The sequence below is a fragment of the Gallus gallus genome, chromosome 2, assembly GCF_016699485.2.
Source record: "Gallus gallus isolate bGalGal1 chromosome 2, bGalGal1.mat.broiler.GRCg7b, whole genome shotgun sequence".
NCBI lineage: Eukaryota > Metazoa > Chordata > Aves > Galliformes > Phasianidae > Gallus > Gallus gallus.
This window is the reverse complement of record NC_052533.1, coordinates 149,273,917-149,289,672: the sequence shown is the minus strand read 5'-3', so window position 1 is coordinate 149,289,672 and position 15,756 is coordinate 149,273,917. Positions and strand designations below refer to the sequence as shown.

Below are 15,756 nucleotides of genomic sequence, written 5' to 3'. Positions count from 1 at the left end.
CCCCTCAGCCCCCCCTTATCCCCCCCATCCTGCCCTCCATCCTCCCCCACCCCCCCTACCCCTCCAACCCCCCATATCCCCCCCATCCTCCCCACCCCCCCCAACTGGGGGTCTACAAACCCCCCCAGTTCCCACCCCCCACCCCCCCTATCCCCCCATCCTCCCCCCCCCATCCTCCCTTCCCCCCCACCCCTACAAACCCCCCCAGTTCCCATCCCACCCCTACTCCCCCATCCTCCCCCCACCCCTACCAACCCCCCCAGGTCCCACCCCCCAACCCCCCCGTATTCCCCCCACCCTCCCCGCATCCTCCCCACTCCCACAGTTCCCATCCCCCCCAACCCCCCCATATCCCCCCATCCTCCCCACCCCCCCAGCTTCCGTTCCCCCCCACCCCTACAAACCCCCCCAGTTCCCACCCCCCCAACCCCCCCATCCTCCCCCCACCCCCCCATCCCCCACCCCCATCCCCCCCAAGCTTCAGCCCCCCCCCCCCCCCCCGAAACCCCATCAGCTCCCCTTCAACCCCCCCCCCCCGCCGTGCACTGCAGGTTGGAGCGGACGCATGCGCGGCTGCAGGAGCTGTGGCAGCAGCTGCACGGGGACATGCAGGCGTTGCATTCCTGGCAGCTGCTGCTGCGCGACATCCGACACATCCAGAGCTGGACGCAGCTCACGGTCAGCGCTATGGGGCGCGACGGGGGGTGGTGTGGGGCTCTGTGGGGCTCTATGGGGCTGCGTGGGGCTGCGTGGGGCTGTGTGGGGCTGTGTGGGGTGGTGTGGGGCGGTGTGGAGCTGTAGGGGGTTGTATGGGGCGGTGTGGGGCTCTGTGGGGCTCTATGGGACGGTGTGGGGCTCTGTGGGGCTGTATGGAGCTGTATGGGGTGGTGTGGGACCGTGTGGAGCTGTATGGGTCTGTATGGGGTGGTGTGGGGCTCTGTGGGGCTGTATGGAGCTGTATAGAGTTGTACGGGGCTGCATGGGGCTGCGTGGTGCTGTATGGGACGATGTGGGGCTCTGTGGGGCTGTATGGGTCTGTATGGGGTGGTGTGGGACGGTGTGGAGCTGTATGGGTCTGTATGGAGTGGTGTGGGGTGGTGTGGGGCTCTGTGGGGCTATATGGAGCTGTATAGAGTTGTACGGGGCTGCATGGGGCTGTGTGGGGCTCTGTGGGGCTCTATGGGGCAGTGTGGGGCTGTATGGGGCTGCATGGGGCTGTGTGGGGTGGTCTGGGGCTGTATGGGGCTGCATGGGGCTGTATGGGGCGGTGTGGGGCTCTGTGGGGCTGTATGGGTCAGTATGGAGTGGTGTGGGGCGGTGTGGAGATGTATGGGGTTGTATGGGGCTTTGTGGGGCTCTATGGGGCTGTGTGGGGCTGTATGGGGCAGTGTGGGGCTCTGTGGGGCGATGTGCATCGGCGCAGTGCATGGCAGTGCCTCATGCAACAGCACAGCACTGTGCAGCGCAGCGCCACGCGCAGCAATGCAGCGCAGTGCAGTGCCACGCACAGCAATGCAGCACCGTGCAGTGCACTGCAGTGCCACGCGCAGCACTGCAGCGCAGCGAGCAGCCACACGTTGCACTTCATTGCGCTGCGCTGCACCGCGGGGGCCCGCCCTGCAGCCGTGCAGCCCCGCAGCGCCGCAGCGTTGCATGTTCTGAGCTCAGTGCCCCCCCCCCCGCAGCTGCGCACGATGGCGGCCGAGGAGTGCCAGCGGGCGCTGCGCAGCCTGGAGACGCATTACCAGCAGTTCCTGCAGCACAGCGCCGACGCGCGCTGCTTCCAGCCCGACGACCGCATGCAGCTGCAGCGCGACTACAGCGCCTGCACGCAGAACTACGAGCTGCTGCTGCGCGCGCAGGAGAAAGGTGAGCGGAACCCCAGCCCCATGCAGCCGCCCCGGGCTGCAGTGCTGCCATGCTGCACCCCCAACCCGCTGCAGCCACTCAGCGCAGTGCTGCAGTGCTGCTACCCACCCCACAGCACCCCCCTGTGCAGTGCTGCAGTGCTGCAACCCACCCCACAGCACCCCCTATGCAGTGCTGCGGGGTTGCACCCCCAACCTGATAGTGCTGCACCCCCAACCTGCTGCATCCACCCAGCGCAGTGCTGCAGTGCTGCAACACATCCTACAGCACCCCCTATGCAGTGCTGCACCCCCAACCTGCTGCATCCACCCAGTGCAGTGCTGCAGTGCTGCTACCCACCCCCACAGCACCTCCCCATGCAGTATTGCGGCACTGCACCCCCAACCCGCTGCAGCCACCCAATGCAGTGCTGCAACCCACCCCACAGCGCCTCCCCATGCAGTGCTGCAGCGCTGCACCCCCAACCTGATAGTGCTGCACCCCCAACCTGCTGCATCCACCCAGCGCAGTGCTGCAGTGCTGCAACACACCCCCACTGCACCCCCATGTGGTGCTGTACCCTCACCCCCTATAATCCACCCAGTGCAGTGCTGCAGTGCTGCAACACACCCTACAGTACCCCCCCATGCAGTGCTGCGGTGCTGCACCCCCAACCCGCTGCAGCCACTCAGTGCAGTGCTGCAACCCACCCCACAGCGCCTTCCCATGGAGTGCTGCAGCGCTGCAACCCCAAACTGCTGCATCCAGTAAATGCAGTGCTGTATCCCACCCCACAGTGCCTCCCCATGGAGCGCTGCAGCGTTGCACCCCCAACCCGCTGCATCCGCCCAACACAGTGCTGCAACCCGCCCCACAGCACCTCCCCATGCAGTGCTGCAGTGCTGCAACCCACCCCACAGTACCCCCTATGCAGTACTGCGGTGCTGCACCCCCAACCCGCTGCATCCACCCAATGCAGTGCTGCAACCCACCCCACAGCACCTCCCCATGCAGTGCTGCGGTGCTGCACCCCCAACCTGCTGCATCCACCCAACGCAGTGCTGCAATCCACCCTACAGTACCTCCCTGTGCAGTGCTGCAGTGCTGCAATCCACCCCACAGCACCCCCTATGCAGTGCTGCGGTGCTGCACCCCCAACCAGCTGCAGCCACTCAGTGCAGTGCTGCAACCCACCCTACAGTACCCCCAGTGCAGTGCTGCAGTGCTGCACCCCCAACCCACTGCATCCACCCAGCGCAGTGCTACAGTGTTGCTACCCACCCCACAGCACCCCCTATGCAGTGCTGCGGTGCTGCACCCCAACCCGCTGCAGCCACTCGACGCAGTGCTGCAACCCACCCCACAGCACCTCCCTATGCAGTGCTGCGGTGCTGCGCCCCCAACCCACTGCATCCACCCAGCGCAGTGCTACAGTGTTGCTACCCACCCCACAGCACCCCCTATGCAGTGCTGCGGTGCTGCACCCCAACCCGCTGCAGCCACTCGACGCAGTGCTGCAACCCACCCCACAGCACCTCCCTATGCAGTGCTGCGGTGCTGCGCCCCCAACCTGCTGCATCCACCCAGCGCAGTGCTGCAGTGTTGCTACCCACCCCACAGCACCCCCTATGCAGTGCTGCAGTGCTGCACCCCAACCCGCTGCGTCCACCCGACGCAGTGCTGCAATCCACCCTACAGTACCCCCCTATGCAGTGCTGCAGTGCTGCACCCACCCGCTTGGCAGTGCCGCACCCCAATCCGCAGCTCCCACCCGCTGCACCGCTGCACCCTCTCAGTGCACCGCTGCGGTGCTGCAACGCTGCCGTATCCCCACAGGAGAGCAGGAGGAGACGCTGCGGCGCAGTTACATCTCGCAGCTGAAGGACATCCGGCTGCAGCTGGAGAGCTGCGAGAGCCGCACCGTGCATAAACTGCGCCTGCCCCTCGACAACGAGCCCAGCACCGAATGCGCACAGCGCATCGCCGAGCAGCAGGTGAGCAATGCTGCGCTGCATGCAGCCCCTGCAGGCACCGATGCACTGCTGTGTGGCGCGGTGCTGCACGGCCCGGGGTCAGCACCGTGCAGTTCAGGGCTGCGTGTCCCGGTTGCAGTGCAGTGCTGTGCTGTGCTGTGCTGTGCTGTGCTGCATGTCCTGGGGTCAGCACCGTGCAGTGCAGTGCTGCGTGTCCCGGTTGCAGTGCTGTGCTGTGCTGTGCTGCGCTGTGCTGCATGTCCTGGGGTCATCGCTGCAGTGTGCAGGGCTGCGTGTCCCGGTTGCAGTGCTGTGCTGTGCTGTGCTGCATGTCCTGGGGTCATCGCTGCAGTGTGCAGGGCTGCGTGTCCCGGTTGCAGTGCTGTGCTGCATGTCCTGGGGTCATCACTGCAGTGTGCAGGGCTGCGTGTCCCGGCTGCACTGCTGTGCCGGGCTGTGCTGCGTGTCCCAGTTGCAGTGCTGCAATGGCACACAGTGCAGCGCTGCATGTCCCATAGGAGTGCATTGCAGTGCAGTGCTGCATGTCCTGCTGTGCACTGATGCAATGACGTACAGTGCAGTGCTGCCTGTCTCACATGAGTGCAGTGCAGTGCAGTGCTGCATGTCTTGCTGTGCACTGCTGCAATGATGCACAGTGGAGGGCTGTGCGTCCCAGTTGCTGTGCTGTGCTGTGCTGTGCTGCATGTCCTGGGGTCATCGCTGCAGTGTGCAGGGATGTGTGTCCCGGTTGCAGTGCTGTGCTGTGCTGTGCTGTGCTGCATGTCCTGGGGTCAGCACCGTGCAGTGCAGTGCTGCGTGTCCCGGTTGCAGTGCTGTGCTGTGCTGTGCTGTGCTGCATGTCCTGGGGTCAGCACCGTGCAGTGCAGTGCTGTGTGTCCCGGTTGCAGTGCAGTGCAGTGCTGTGCTGCATGTCCTGGGGTCATCGCTGCAGTGTGCAGGGCTGCGTGTCCCGGCTGCACTGCTGTGCCGGGCTGTGCTGCGTGTCCCAGTTGCAGTGCTGTGCCGGGCTGTGCTGCATGTCCTGGGGTCATTGCCGTGGTGTGCAGGGATGCATGGCCCAGCTGCAATGCTGTGCAGCGCGGTGTGGTGCGGTGCTGCATATCCTGCTGTGCACTGATGCAATGACGTACAGTGCAGTGCTGCATGTCTCACATGAGTGCAGTGCAGTGCAGTGCAGTGCTGCATGTCTTGCTGTGCACTGCTGCAATGATGCACAGTGCAGGGCTGCGTGTCCCAGTTGCAGTGCTGTGCAGTGCAGTGCTGCATGCCCTGCTGTGCACTGCTGCAATGACACACAGTGCAGGGTTGCGTGTCCCGGTTGCAGTGCTGTGCTGTGCTGTGCAGTGCTGTGCAGGGTTGTGCTGCATGTCCTGGGGTCATCACCACGGTGTGCAGGACTGCATGTCCCAGTTGCAGTGCTGCGCTGCATGTCCTGGGGTCATCGCTGCAGTGTGCAGGGATGCGTGGCCCAGCTGCACTGCTGTGCAGCACAGTGTTGCACGGCCCGGGGTCAGCACCGTGCAGTGCAGTGCTGCGTGTCCCAGTTGCAGTGCTGCAATGGCACACAGTGCAGCGCTGCATGTCCCATAGGAGTGCAGTGCAGTGCAGTGCTGCATGTCCTGCTGTGCACTGCTGCAATGACACACCGTGTAGTGCTGCATGCCCCATAGGATTGCATTGCATTGCAGAGCTGCACGCCCCATACGGGTGCATTGCATTTTAGTGTTGCGCGCCCCATAGGATTGCAGTGCAGTGCAGTGCTGCATACCCCATAGGTGTGCAGGGCAGCACAGTGCTGCACGTCCCATGGGGGTGCCTTGCAGTGCTGCATGCCCCATAGGATTGCAGTGCATTGCAGTGCTGCACAGCCCATAGGAGTGCAGTGCTGCATGTCCCATGGGGTTGCAGTGCATCGCAGTGCTGCACGCCCCATAGGAGTGCATTGCATTGCAGTGCTGCACACCCCATAAGAGTGCATTGCATTGCAGTGCTGCACACCCCATAGGAGTACTGTGCTGCATGTCCCATAGGGTTGCAGTGCATCGCAGTGCTGCACGCCCCATGGGGGTGTATTGCAGTGCTGCATGCCCCATAGGAGTGCAGTGCAGCGCAGTGCTGCACACCCCATAAGAGTGCATTGCATTGCAGTGCTGCACACCCCATAGGAGTGCAGTGCTGCATGTCCCATAGGGTTGCATTGCATTGCAGTGCTGCACGCCCCATAGGAGTGCAGTGCAGTGCTGCATGTCCCGTGGGGTTGCAGTGCATCGCAGTGCTGCATGCCCCATAGGAGTGCAGTGCAGTGCTGCATGTCCCAAAGGATTGCAGTGCAGCACAGTGCTGCACACCCCATAGGAGTACTGTGCATTGCAGTGCTGCACACCCCATAGGAGTGCGGTGCAGTGCTGCATGCCCCATAGGAGTGCAATGCAGCTCAGTGCTGCATGCGCCATAGGATTGCATTGCATTGCAGTGCTGCACACCCCATAGGAGTGCAGTGCTGCATGTCCCATAGGGTTGCAGTGCATCGCAGTGCTGCACGCCCCATGGGGGTGCATTGCAGTGCTGCATGCCCCATAGGAGTGCATTGCATTGCAGTGCTGCACACCCCATAAGAGTGCATTGCATTGCAGTGCTCTACACCCCATAGGAGTGCAGTGCTGCATGTCCCATAGGGTTGCAGTGCATCGCAGTGCTGCATGCCCCATAGGAGTGCAGTGCAGTGCTGCATGTCCCAAAGGATTGCAGTGCAGCACAGTGCTGCACACCCCATAAGAGTGCATTGCACTGCAGTGCTGCACACCCCATAGGAGTGCAGTGCTGCATGTCCCATAGGGTTGCATTGCATTGCAGTGCTGCACGCCCCATAGGAGTGCAGTGCAGTGCTGCATGTCCCAAAGAATTGCATTGCATTGCAGTGCTGCACACCCCATAGGAGTGCAGTGCAGTGCTGCATGCCCCATAGGAGTGCAATGCAGCTCAGTGCTGCATGCACCATAGGATTGCATTGCACTGCAGTGCTGCACACCCCATAGGAGTGCAGTGCTGCATGTCCCGTGGGGTTGCAGTGCATCGCAGTGCTGCACACCCCATGGGGGTGCATTGCAACACAGTGCTGCATGTCCCATAAGATTGCACGGCACTGCAGTGCTGCACACCCCATAGGAGTGCAGTGCAGTGCTGCATGCCCCATAGGAGTGCAATGCAGCTCAGTGCTGCATGCGCCATAGGATTGCATTGCATTGCAGTGCTGCACACCCCATAGGAGTGCAGTGCTGCATGTCCCATAGGGTTGCATTGCATTGCAGTGCTGCACGCCCCATAGGAGTGCAGTGCAGTGCTGCATGTCCCAAAGGATTGCAGTGCAGCACAGTGCTGCACACCCCATAGGAGTGCAGTGCAGTGCTGCATGCCCCATAGGAGTGCAATGCAGCTCAGTGCTGCATGCGCCATAGGATTGCATTGCATTGCAGTGCTGCACACCCCATAGGAGTGCAGTGCTGCATGTCCCGTGGGGTTGCAGTGCATCGCAGTGCTGCACACCCCATGGGGGTGCATTGCAACACAGTGCTGCGTGTCCCATAAGATTGCATGGCACTGCAGTGCTGCACACCCCATAGGAGTGCAGTGCAGTGCTGCATGCCCCATAGGAGTGCAATGCAGCTCAGTGCTGCATGCGCCATAGGATTGCATTGCATTGCAGTGCTGCACACCCCATAGGAGTGCAGTGCTGCATGTCCCATAGGGTTGCATTGCATTGCAGTGCTGCACGCCCCATAGGAGTGCAGTGCAGTGCTGCATGTCCCAAAGAATTGCATTGCATTGCAGTGCTGCACACCCCATAGGAGTGCAGTGCAGTGCTGCATGCCCCATAGGAGTGCAATGCAGCTCAGTGCTGCATGCACCATAGGATTGCATTGCACTGCAGTGCTGCACACCCCATAGGAGTGCAGTGCTGCATGTCCCGTGGGGTTGCAGTGCATTGCAGTGCTGCACACCCCATGGGGGTGCATTGCAACACAGTGCTGCATGTCCCATAAGATTGCACGGCACTGCAGTGCTGCACACCCCATAGGAGTGCAGTGCAGTGCTGCATGCCCCATAGGAGTGCAATGCAGCTCAGTGCTGCATGCGCCATAGGATTGCATTGCACTGCAGTGCTGCACACCCCATAGGAGTGCAGTGCTGCGTGTCCCATAGGATTGCATTGCATCGCAGTGCTGCATGCCCCATGGGGGTGCCTTGCAGTGCTCTGACGTGCAGCGCTGCCCCGCAGGAGATCCACCGCGAGTTGGAGGGCATCCGTGAGAACCTGGATGCGGTGAGCGCGCGCTCGGCGCAGGTTTTGGCGCAGCCCGAGGACGGAGCGTCGGCGCCGCTGCTGCGCTCCGAGCTGGAGGTGACGCTGCAGAAGATGGAGCGCGTCTACAGCCTGTCCTGCATCTACCTGGAGAAGTGAGCAATGCAGCGCTGCGGCGGAGGGTGGGGGGGGGGAGGTAAAGGGGGGGGGAGGTGGAGGAGGGGGAGGAAGGCAGAGGAGGAGGAAGATGAGGAGCAGATGAAGGCTGGAGGAGGCTGAGGAGGAGGAGGTGAAGGCAGAGGAGGAAGAGGAGGAGGAGAAAGGGGAGGAGGAGGAAGGGGAGGAGGAGGAGGAAGGGGTGGAGGTGGAGGAGGAGGAGGTGAAGGTGGAGGAGGAGGAGGATGAAGGCAGAGGGAGGAGGTGGAGGAAGAGGTGGAGGTGGAGGAGGAGGAGGATGAAGGCAGAGGGAGGAGGTGGAGGAAGAGGTGGAGGTGGAGGAAGAGGAGGAGGAAAGGGAGGAGGAAGGGGAGGAGGAGGAAGGGGAGGAGGAGGAGGAGGTGGTGGAGGTGGAGGAAGAGGAGGAGGAGAGGGAGGAGGAAGAGGAGGAGGTGGAGGAGGAGGAGATGAAGGTGGAGGAGGAGGAGGATGAAGGCAGAGGGAGGAGGTGGAGGAAGAGGTGGAGGTGGAGGAAGAGGAGGAGGAGAGGGAGGAGGAAGAGGAGAGGAGGTGGAGGAGGAGGAGATGAAGGCTGAGGAGGAAGAGAAGGAGGAGGAAGAGGAGCAGGAGGAGGATGAAGGCAGAGGGAGGAGGTGGAGGAGGAGGAGGAGATGGAGGCGGAAGAGGAGGTGGAGGGGGATAAAGGCAGAGGAGGAGGTGGAGGAGGAGGAGGAAGGGGAGGAGGAGGAGGAGGAGGTGGAGAGGGAGGAGGAAGAGGAGAGGAGGAGGTGGAGGAGGAGGAGATGAAGGCAGAGGAGGAGGAGGACGAAGGCAGAGGGAAGAGGTGGAGGAAGAGGAGGAGGAGAGGGAGGAGGAAGAGGAGAAGGAGGAAGTGGAGGAGGAGGAAGAGGAGGAGGAGGAAGGGGAGGAGGAGGAAGGGGAGGAGGAGGCAGTGGAGGAAGAGGAGGAGGAGAGGAGGAGGTGGAGGAGCAGGAGATGAAGGCTGAGGAGGAGGAAGAGAAGGAGGAGGAAGAGGAGGAGGAGGAGGATGAAGGCAGAGGGAGGAGGTGGAGGAGGAGGAGGAGATGGAGGCAAAGGAGGAGGAGGTGGAGGGGGATGAAGGAAGAGGGAGGAGGTGGAGGAGGAAGAGATGAAGGCAGAGGAGGAGGAGGAAGGGGAGGAAGAGGAGGAGAGGAAGGAGAAAGAGGAGAGGAGGAGGTGGAGGAGGAGGAGATGAAGGCTGAGGAGGACGAAGAGAAGGAGGAGGAAGAGGAGGAGGAGGAGGATGAAGGCAGAGGGAGGAGGTGGAGGAGGAGGAGGAGATGGAGGCGGAGGAGGAGGAGGAGATGGAGGCAGAGGAGGAGGAGGTGGAGGAGGAGATGAAGGCTGGATGAGGCTGAGGAGGAGGCCGAGGAGGAGATGGAGGCTGAGGAGGAGGATGAGGAGGAGGTGGAGGCTGAGGATGAAGATGAGGATGAAGGGGAGGAAATGGAGGCGGAGGAGGAGGATGATGAGAATATGGAAGCTGAGAAGGAGGATGAGGAGATGAAGGGTGAGGAGGAGGATGGGGAGGAGATGGAGGCTGAGGAGGAGGATGAGGAGGAGGAGATGAAGGCTGGATGAGGCTGAGGAGATGGAGGCTGGATGAGGATGAGGAGGTGATGGTGGCTGAGGAGGAGGATGAGGAGGAGGAGATGAAGGCTGGATGAGGCTGAGGATGAGGATGAGGAGGAGATGGAGGCTGAGGAGGAGGATGATGAGGAGGAGATGAAGGTTGGATGAGGCTGAGGAGGCTGAGGAGGAGATGGAGGCTGCGGGTGAGGCTGGGGAGGAGATGGCGGCTGAGGATGATGATGATGAGGAGGAGATGAAGGTTGGATGAGGCTGAGGAGGAGGATGAGGAGATGGAGGTCGAGGTGGAGGATTATGGGGAGGAGATGGAGGCTGAGGAGGATGAGGAGGAGGAGATGAAGGCTGGATGAAGCTGAGGAGGAGGATGGGGAAGAGATGGAGGCTGAGGAGGAGGATGAGGAGATGAAGGCTGGATGAGGCTGAGGTGGAGGACAAGGAGATGGAGGCTGAGGAGGAGGATGAGGAGATGAAGGCTGGATGAGGATGAGGAGGAGGCTGATGGGGAGGAGATGAAGGCTGAGGAGGAGGATGAGGAGATGAAGGCTGGATGAGGCTGAGGAGGAGGCTGAGGAGGAGATGGAGGCTGAGGATGAAGATGAGGAGGAGATGGCGTCTGAGGAGGAGGATGATGATGAGGAGATGAAGGCTGGATGAGGATGAGGAGGAGGCTGAGGAGGAGCATGAGGATGAGGAGGAGGAGATGAAGGCTGGATGAGACTGACGAGGAGGATGAGGAGGAGATGGAGGCTGAGGATGAAGATGGGGAGGAGATGAAGGTTGGATGAGACTGAGGAGGAGGATGAGGAGATGAAGGCTGAGGAGGAAGATGAGGAGGAGGAGATGAAGGCTGGATGAGGATGAGGAGGAGGATGGGGAGGAGATGGAGGATGAGGAGGAGGAGATGAAGGCTGGACGAGGTGGAGTAGAAGGCTGAGGAGGAGATGGAGGCGGAGTAGGAGGATGGGGACGAGAAGGAGGCTGAGGATGAGGATGACGGGGAGGAGATGAAGGCTGGATGAAGATGAGGAGGATGATGGGGAGGAGATGGAGGCTGAGGAGGAGGATGATGAGGAGATGAAGGCTGGATAAGGCTGAGGAGGAGGATGGGGAAGAGATGGAGGCTGAGGAGGAGGATGATGAGGAGGTGGAGGCATAGGATGAGGATGACGGGGAGGAGATGAAGGCTGGATGAGGAGGAGGAGGAGGATGAGGAGGAGATGGAGGCTGAGGATGAAGATGAGGAGACTGAGGAGGAGATGGAGGCTGAGGATGAGGATGGGGAGGAGGTGGAGGCTGAGGATGAAGATGAGGAGGAGGAGATGAAGGTTGGATGAGGCTGAGGAGGAGGATGAGGAGATGGAGGTCGAGGTGGAGGATTATGGGGAGGAGATGGAGGCTGAGGAGGATGAGGAGGGGGAGATGAAGGCTGGTTGAGGCTGAGGAGGAGGATGAGGAGGAGATGAAGGCTGCGGGTGCGGCTGGGGAGGAGATGGAGGCTGAGGAGGAGGATGAAGAGGAGATGGCGTCTGAGGAGGAGGATGAGGAGGAGGAGATGAAGGCTGGATGAGGCTGAGGAGGAGGATGAGGAGGAGATGGAGGCTGCGGGTGAGGCTGGGGAGGAGATGGATGCTGAGGATGAGGATGGGGAGGAGATGAAGGCTGAGGAGGAGGATGAGGAGATGAAGGCTGGATGAGGCTGCGGGTGAGGCTGGGGAGGAGATGGCGTCTGAGGATGAGGATGATGATGAGGAGATGAAGGCTGGATGAGGCTGAGGAGGATGATGGGGAGGAGATGGAGGCTGAGGAGGAGGATGAGGAGGAGGAGATGAAGGCTGGATGAGGCTGAGGAGGCTGAGGAGGTGATGGAGGCTGCGGGTGAGGATGGGGAGGAGATGGCGGCTGAGGATGAAGATGAGGATGATGGGGAGGAGATGGAGGCTGAGGAGGCGATGGAGGCTGCGGGTGAGGCTGGGGAGGAAGATGGCGGCTGAGGATGACGATGATGAGGAAGGCTCACGCTGCGCCGCCGCCCGCAGGCTGAAGACGATCGCGGTGGTGATCCGCAGCACTCGGGAGGCCGAGGAGCTGCTGCAGCTCTACGAGGAGCAGCTGAAGAGCGCCCACGCGGTGCCCGCCGACCTCCCGGAGCTCGAAGGCTGCTGCCAGGAGCTCAAGGTGCCGTGGGGCGGCTGTGGGGCGCTGTGGGTCCCTATGGGTCATTGTGGGTCCCTATGGGCCGCTGTGGGGCGCTGTGGGTCTCTGTGGCACCCTATGGGTTGCTATGGGTCACTGTGGGTTGCTATGGATCCCTATGGGTTGCTATGGGTCACTGTGGGTCACTATGGGTCCCTTTGGGTTGCTGTGGGTCGCTGTGGGTCGCTCTGGGTCCCTATGGGTCATTGTGGGTCCCTATGGGCCGCTGTGGGGCGCTGTGGGTTGCTGTGGGCCACTGTGGGTCCCTGTGAGTCCAAATGGGTTGCTGTAGGTCCCTATGGGTGTCTGTGGGTCACTGTGGGTCACTATGGGTCACTGTGGGTCCCTGTGGGTCGCTGTGGGGCACTGTGGGTCACTGTGGGTCCCTGTGGGTCGCTGTGGGGCACTGTGGGTCTCTATGGCACCCTATGGGTTGCTATGGGTTGCTGTGGGTCCCTGTGGGTTGCTAAGGGTCACTATGGGTCCGTATGGGTTGCTGTGGGTTGCTGTGGGTCACTATGGGTCTCTGTGGGTTGCTATATGGGCCGCTATGGGGCGCTGTGGGTTGCTGTGGGGCGCTGTGGGTCTCTATGGGACCCTATGGGTTGTTATGGGTCCCTGTGGGTTGCTAAGGGTCCCTATGGGTTGCTATGGGTTGCTGTGGGTCCCTGTGGGTTGCTAAGGGTCACTATGGGTCCCTATGGGTTGCTGTGGGTCACTGTGGGTCACTACGGGTCCCTATGGGTGTCTGTGGGTCTCTGTGGGTCGCTGTGGGTCCCTATGGGCCGCTGTGGGGTGCTGTGGGTTGCTGTGGGTCTCTGTGGCACCCTATGGGTTGCTATGGGTCACTGTGGGTTGCTATGGATCCCTATGGGTTGCTATGGGTCGCTGTGGGTCACTGTGGGTCCCTTTGGGTTGCTGTGGGTCACTGTGGGTCGCTCTGGGTCCCTATGGGTCATTGTGGGTCCCTATGGGCTGCTGTGGGGCGCTGTGGGTCTCTGTGGCACCCTATGGGTTGCTATGGGTCACTGTGGGTTGCTATGGATCCCTATGGGTTGCTATGGGTCACTGTGGGTCACTATGGGTCCCTTTGGGTTGCTGTGGGTCGCTGTGGGTCGCTCTGGGTCCCTATGGGTCATTGTGGGTCCCTATGGGCCGCTGTGGGGCGCTGTGGGTTGCTGTGGGTCTCTATGGCACCCTATGGGTTTCTATGGGTCCCTGTGGGTTGCTAAGGGTCCCTATGGGTTGCTATGGGTCACTGTGGGTCACTATGGGTCCCTTTGGGTTGCTGTGGGTCGCTGTGGGTCGCTCTGGGTCCCTATGGGTCATTGTGGGTCCCTATGGGCCGCTGTGGGGCGCTGTGGGTTGCTGTGGGCCACTGTGGGTCCCTGTGAGTCCAAATGGGTTGCTGTAGGTCCCTATGGGTGTCTGTGGGTCACTGTGGGTCACTATGGGTCACTGTGGGTCCCTGTGGGTCGCTGTGGGGCACTGTGGGTCACTGTGGGTCTCTGTGGGTCGCTGTGGGGCACTGTGGGTCTCTATGGCACCCTATGGGTTGCTATGGGTTGCTGTGGGTCCCTGTGGGTTGCTAAGGGTCACTATGGGTCCCTATGGGTTGCTGTGGGTTGCTGTGGGTCACTATGGGTCTCTGTGGGTTGCTATATGGGCCGCTATGGGGCGCTGTGGGTTGCTGTGGGGCGCTGTGGGTCTCTATGGGACCCTATGGGTTGTTATGGGTCCCTGTGGGTTGCTAAGGGTCCCTATGGGTTGCTATGGGTTGCTGTGGGTCCCTGTGGGTTGCTAAGGGTCCCTATGGGTTGCTATGGGTTGCTGTGGGTCCCTGTGGGTTGCTAAGGGTCACTATGGGTCCCTATGGGTTGCTGTGGGTCACTGTGGGTCACTAGGGGTCCCTATGGGTGTCTGTGGGTCTCTGTGGGTCGCTGTGGGTCCCTATGGGCCGCTGTGGGGTGCTGTGGGTTGCTGTGGGTCTCTATGGCACCCTATGGGTTGCTATGGGTCACTGTGGGTCACTATGGGTCCCTTTGGGTTGCTGTGGGTCGCTGTGGGTCGCTCTGGGTCCCTATGGGTCATTGTGGGTCCCTATGGGCCGCTGTGGGGCGCTGTGGGTTGCTGTGGGTCCCTGTGGGTCCCTGTGAGTCCAAATGGGTTGCTGTAGGTCCCTATGGGTGTCTGTGGGTCACTGTGGGTCACTGTGGGTCCCTGTGGGTCGCTGTGGGGCACTGTGGGTCACTGTGGGTCCCTGTGGGTCGCTGTGGGGCACTGTGGGTCTCTATGGCACCCTATGGGTTGCTATGGGTTGCTGTGGGTTGCTAAGGGTCCCTATGGGTTGCTATGGGTTGCTGTGGGTCCCTGTGGGTTGCTAAGGGTCCCTATGGGTTGCTATGGGTTGCTGTGGGTCCCTGTGGGTTGCTAAGGGTCACTATGGGTCCCTATGGGTTGCTGTGGGTCACTGTGGGTCACTAGGGGTCCCTATGGGTGTCTGTGGGTCTCTGTGGGTCGCTGTGGGTCCCTATGGGCCGCTGTGGGGTGCTGTGGGTTGCTGTGGGTCTCTATGGCACCCTATGGGTTGCTATGGGTCACTGTGGGTCACTATGGGTCCCTTTGGGTTGCTGTGGGTCGCTGTGGGTCGCTCTGGGTCCCTATGGGTCATTGTGGGTCCCTATGGGCCGCTGTGGGGCGCTGTGGGTTGCTGTGGGTCCCTGTGGGTCCCTGTGAGTCCAAATGGGTTGCTGTAGGTCCCTATGGGTGTCTGTGGGTCACTGTGGGTCACTGTGGGTCCCTGTGGGTCGCTGTGGGGCACTGTGGGTCACTGTGGGTCCCTGTGGGTCGCTGTGGGGCACTGTGGGTCTCTATGGCACCCTATGGGTTGCTATGGGTTGCTGTGGGTTGCTAAGGGTCCCTATGGGTTGCTATGGGTTGCTGTGGGTCCCTGTGGGTTGCTAAGGGTCCCTATGGGTCCCTATGGGTTGCTGTGGGTCACTGTGGGTCACTAGGGGTCCCTATGGGTGTCTGTGGGTCTCTGTGGGTCGCTGTGGGTCCCTGTGGGCCGCTGTGGGGTGCTGTGGGTTGCTGTGGGTCTCTATGGCACCCTATGGGTTGCTGTGGGTCACTGTGGGTTGCTATGGATCCCTATGGGTTGCTATGGGTCGCTGTGGGTCACTGTGGGTCCCTTTGGGTTGCTGTGGGTCGCTGTGGGTCGCTCTGGGTCCCTATGGGTCATTGTGGGTTCCTATGGGCCGCTGTGGGGCGCTGTGGGTTGCTGTGGGTCTCTATGGCACCCTATGGGTTGCTATGGCACCCTATGGGTTGCTATGGGTCACTGTGGGTTGCTATGGATCCCTATGGGTTGCTATGGGTCACTGTGGGTCACTATGGGTCGCTGTGGGTCGCTGTGGGTCACTATGGGTCACTGTGGGTCCCTATGGGTCGCTGTGGGTCTCTGTGGGTTGTTATGGGTCGCTGTGGGTTGCTAAGGGTCCCTATGGGTCCCTATGGGTTGCTGTGGGTCTCTATGGGTCCCTATGGGTTGCTGTCGGTCGCTGTGGGTCACTGTGGGTCTCTGTGGGACCCTATGGGTTGCTATGGATCCCTATGTGTCACTGTGGGTCCCTA

The 15,756-nt window shown here is 61.5% G+C and overlaps 1 protein-coding gene across 1 annotated transcript in view; it reads left to right on the top strand.

Annotated features, from left to right (window-relative positions):
* Window positions 1-15,756, top strand: part of LOC107050955 (plectin-like) — a 43,651-nt gene that overhangs the window by 2,598 nt on the left and 25,297 nt on the right. The window contains 5 exon segments of the mRNA XM_040696023.2: window positions 515-678; window positions 1,686-1,869; window positions 3,685-3,842; window positions 8,119-8,297; window positions 11,967-12,105. Coding sequence (XP_040551957.2) covers window positions 515-678; window positions 1,686-1,869; window positions 3,685-3,842; window positions 8,119-8,297; window positions 11,967-12,105 — 824 coding nt within the window.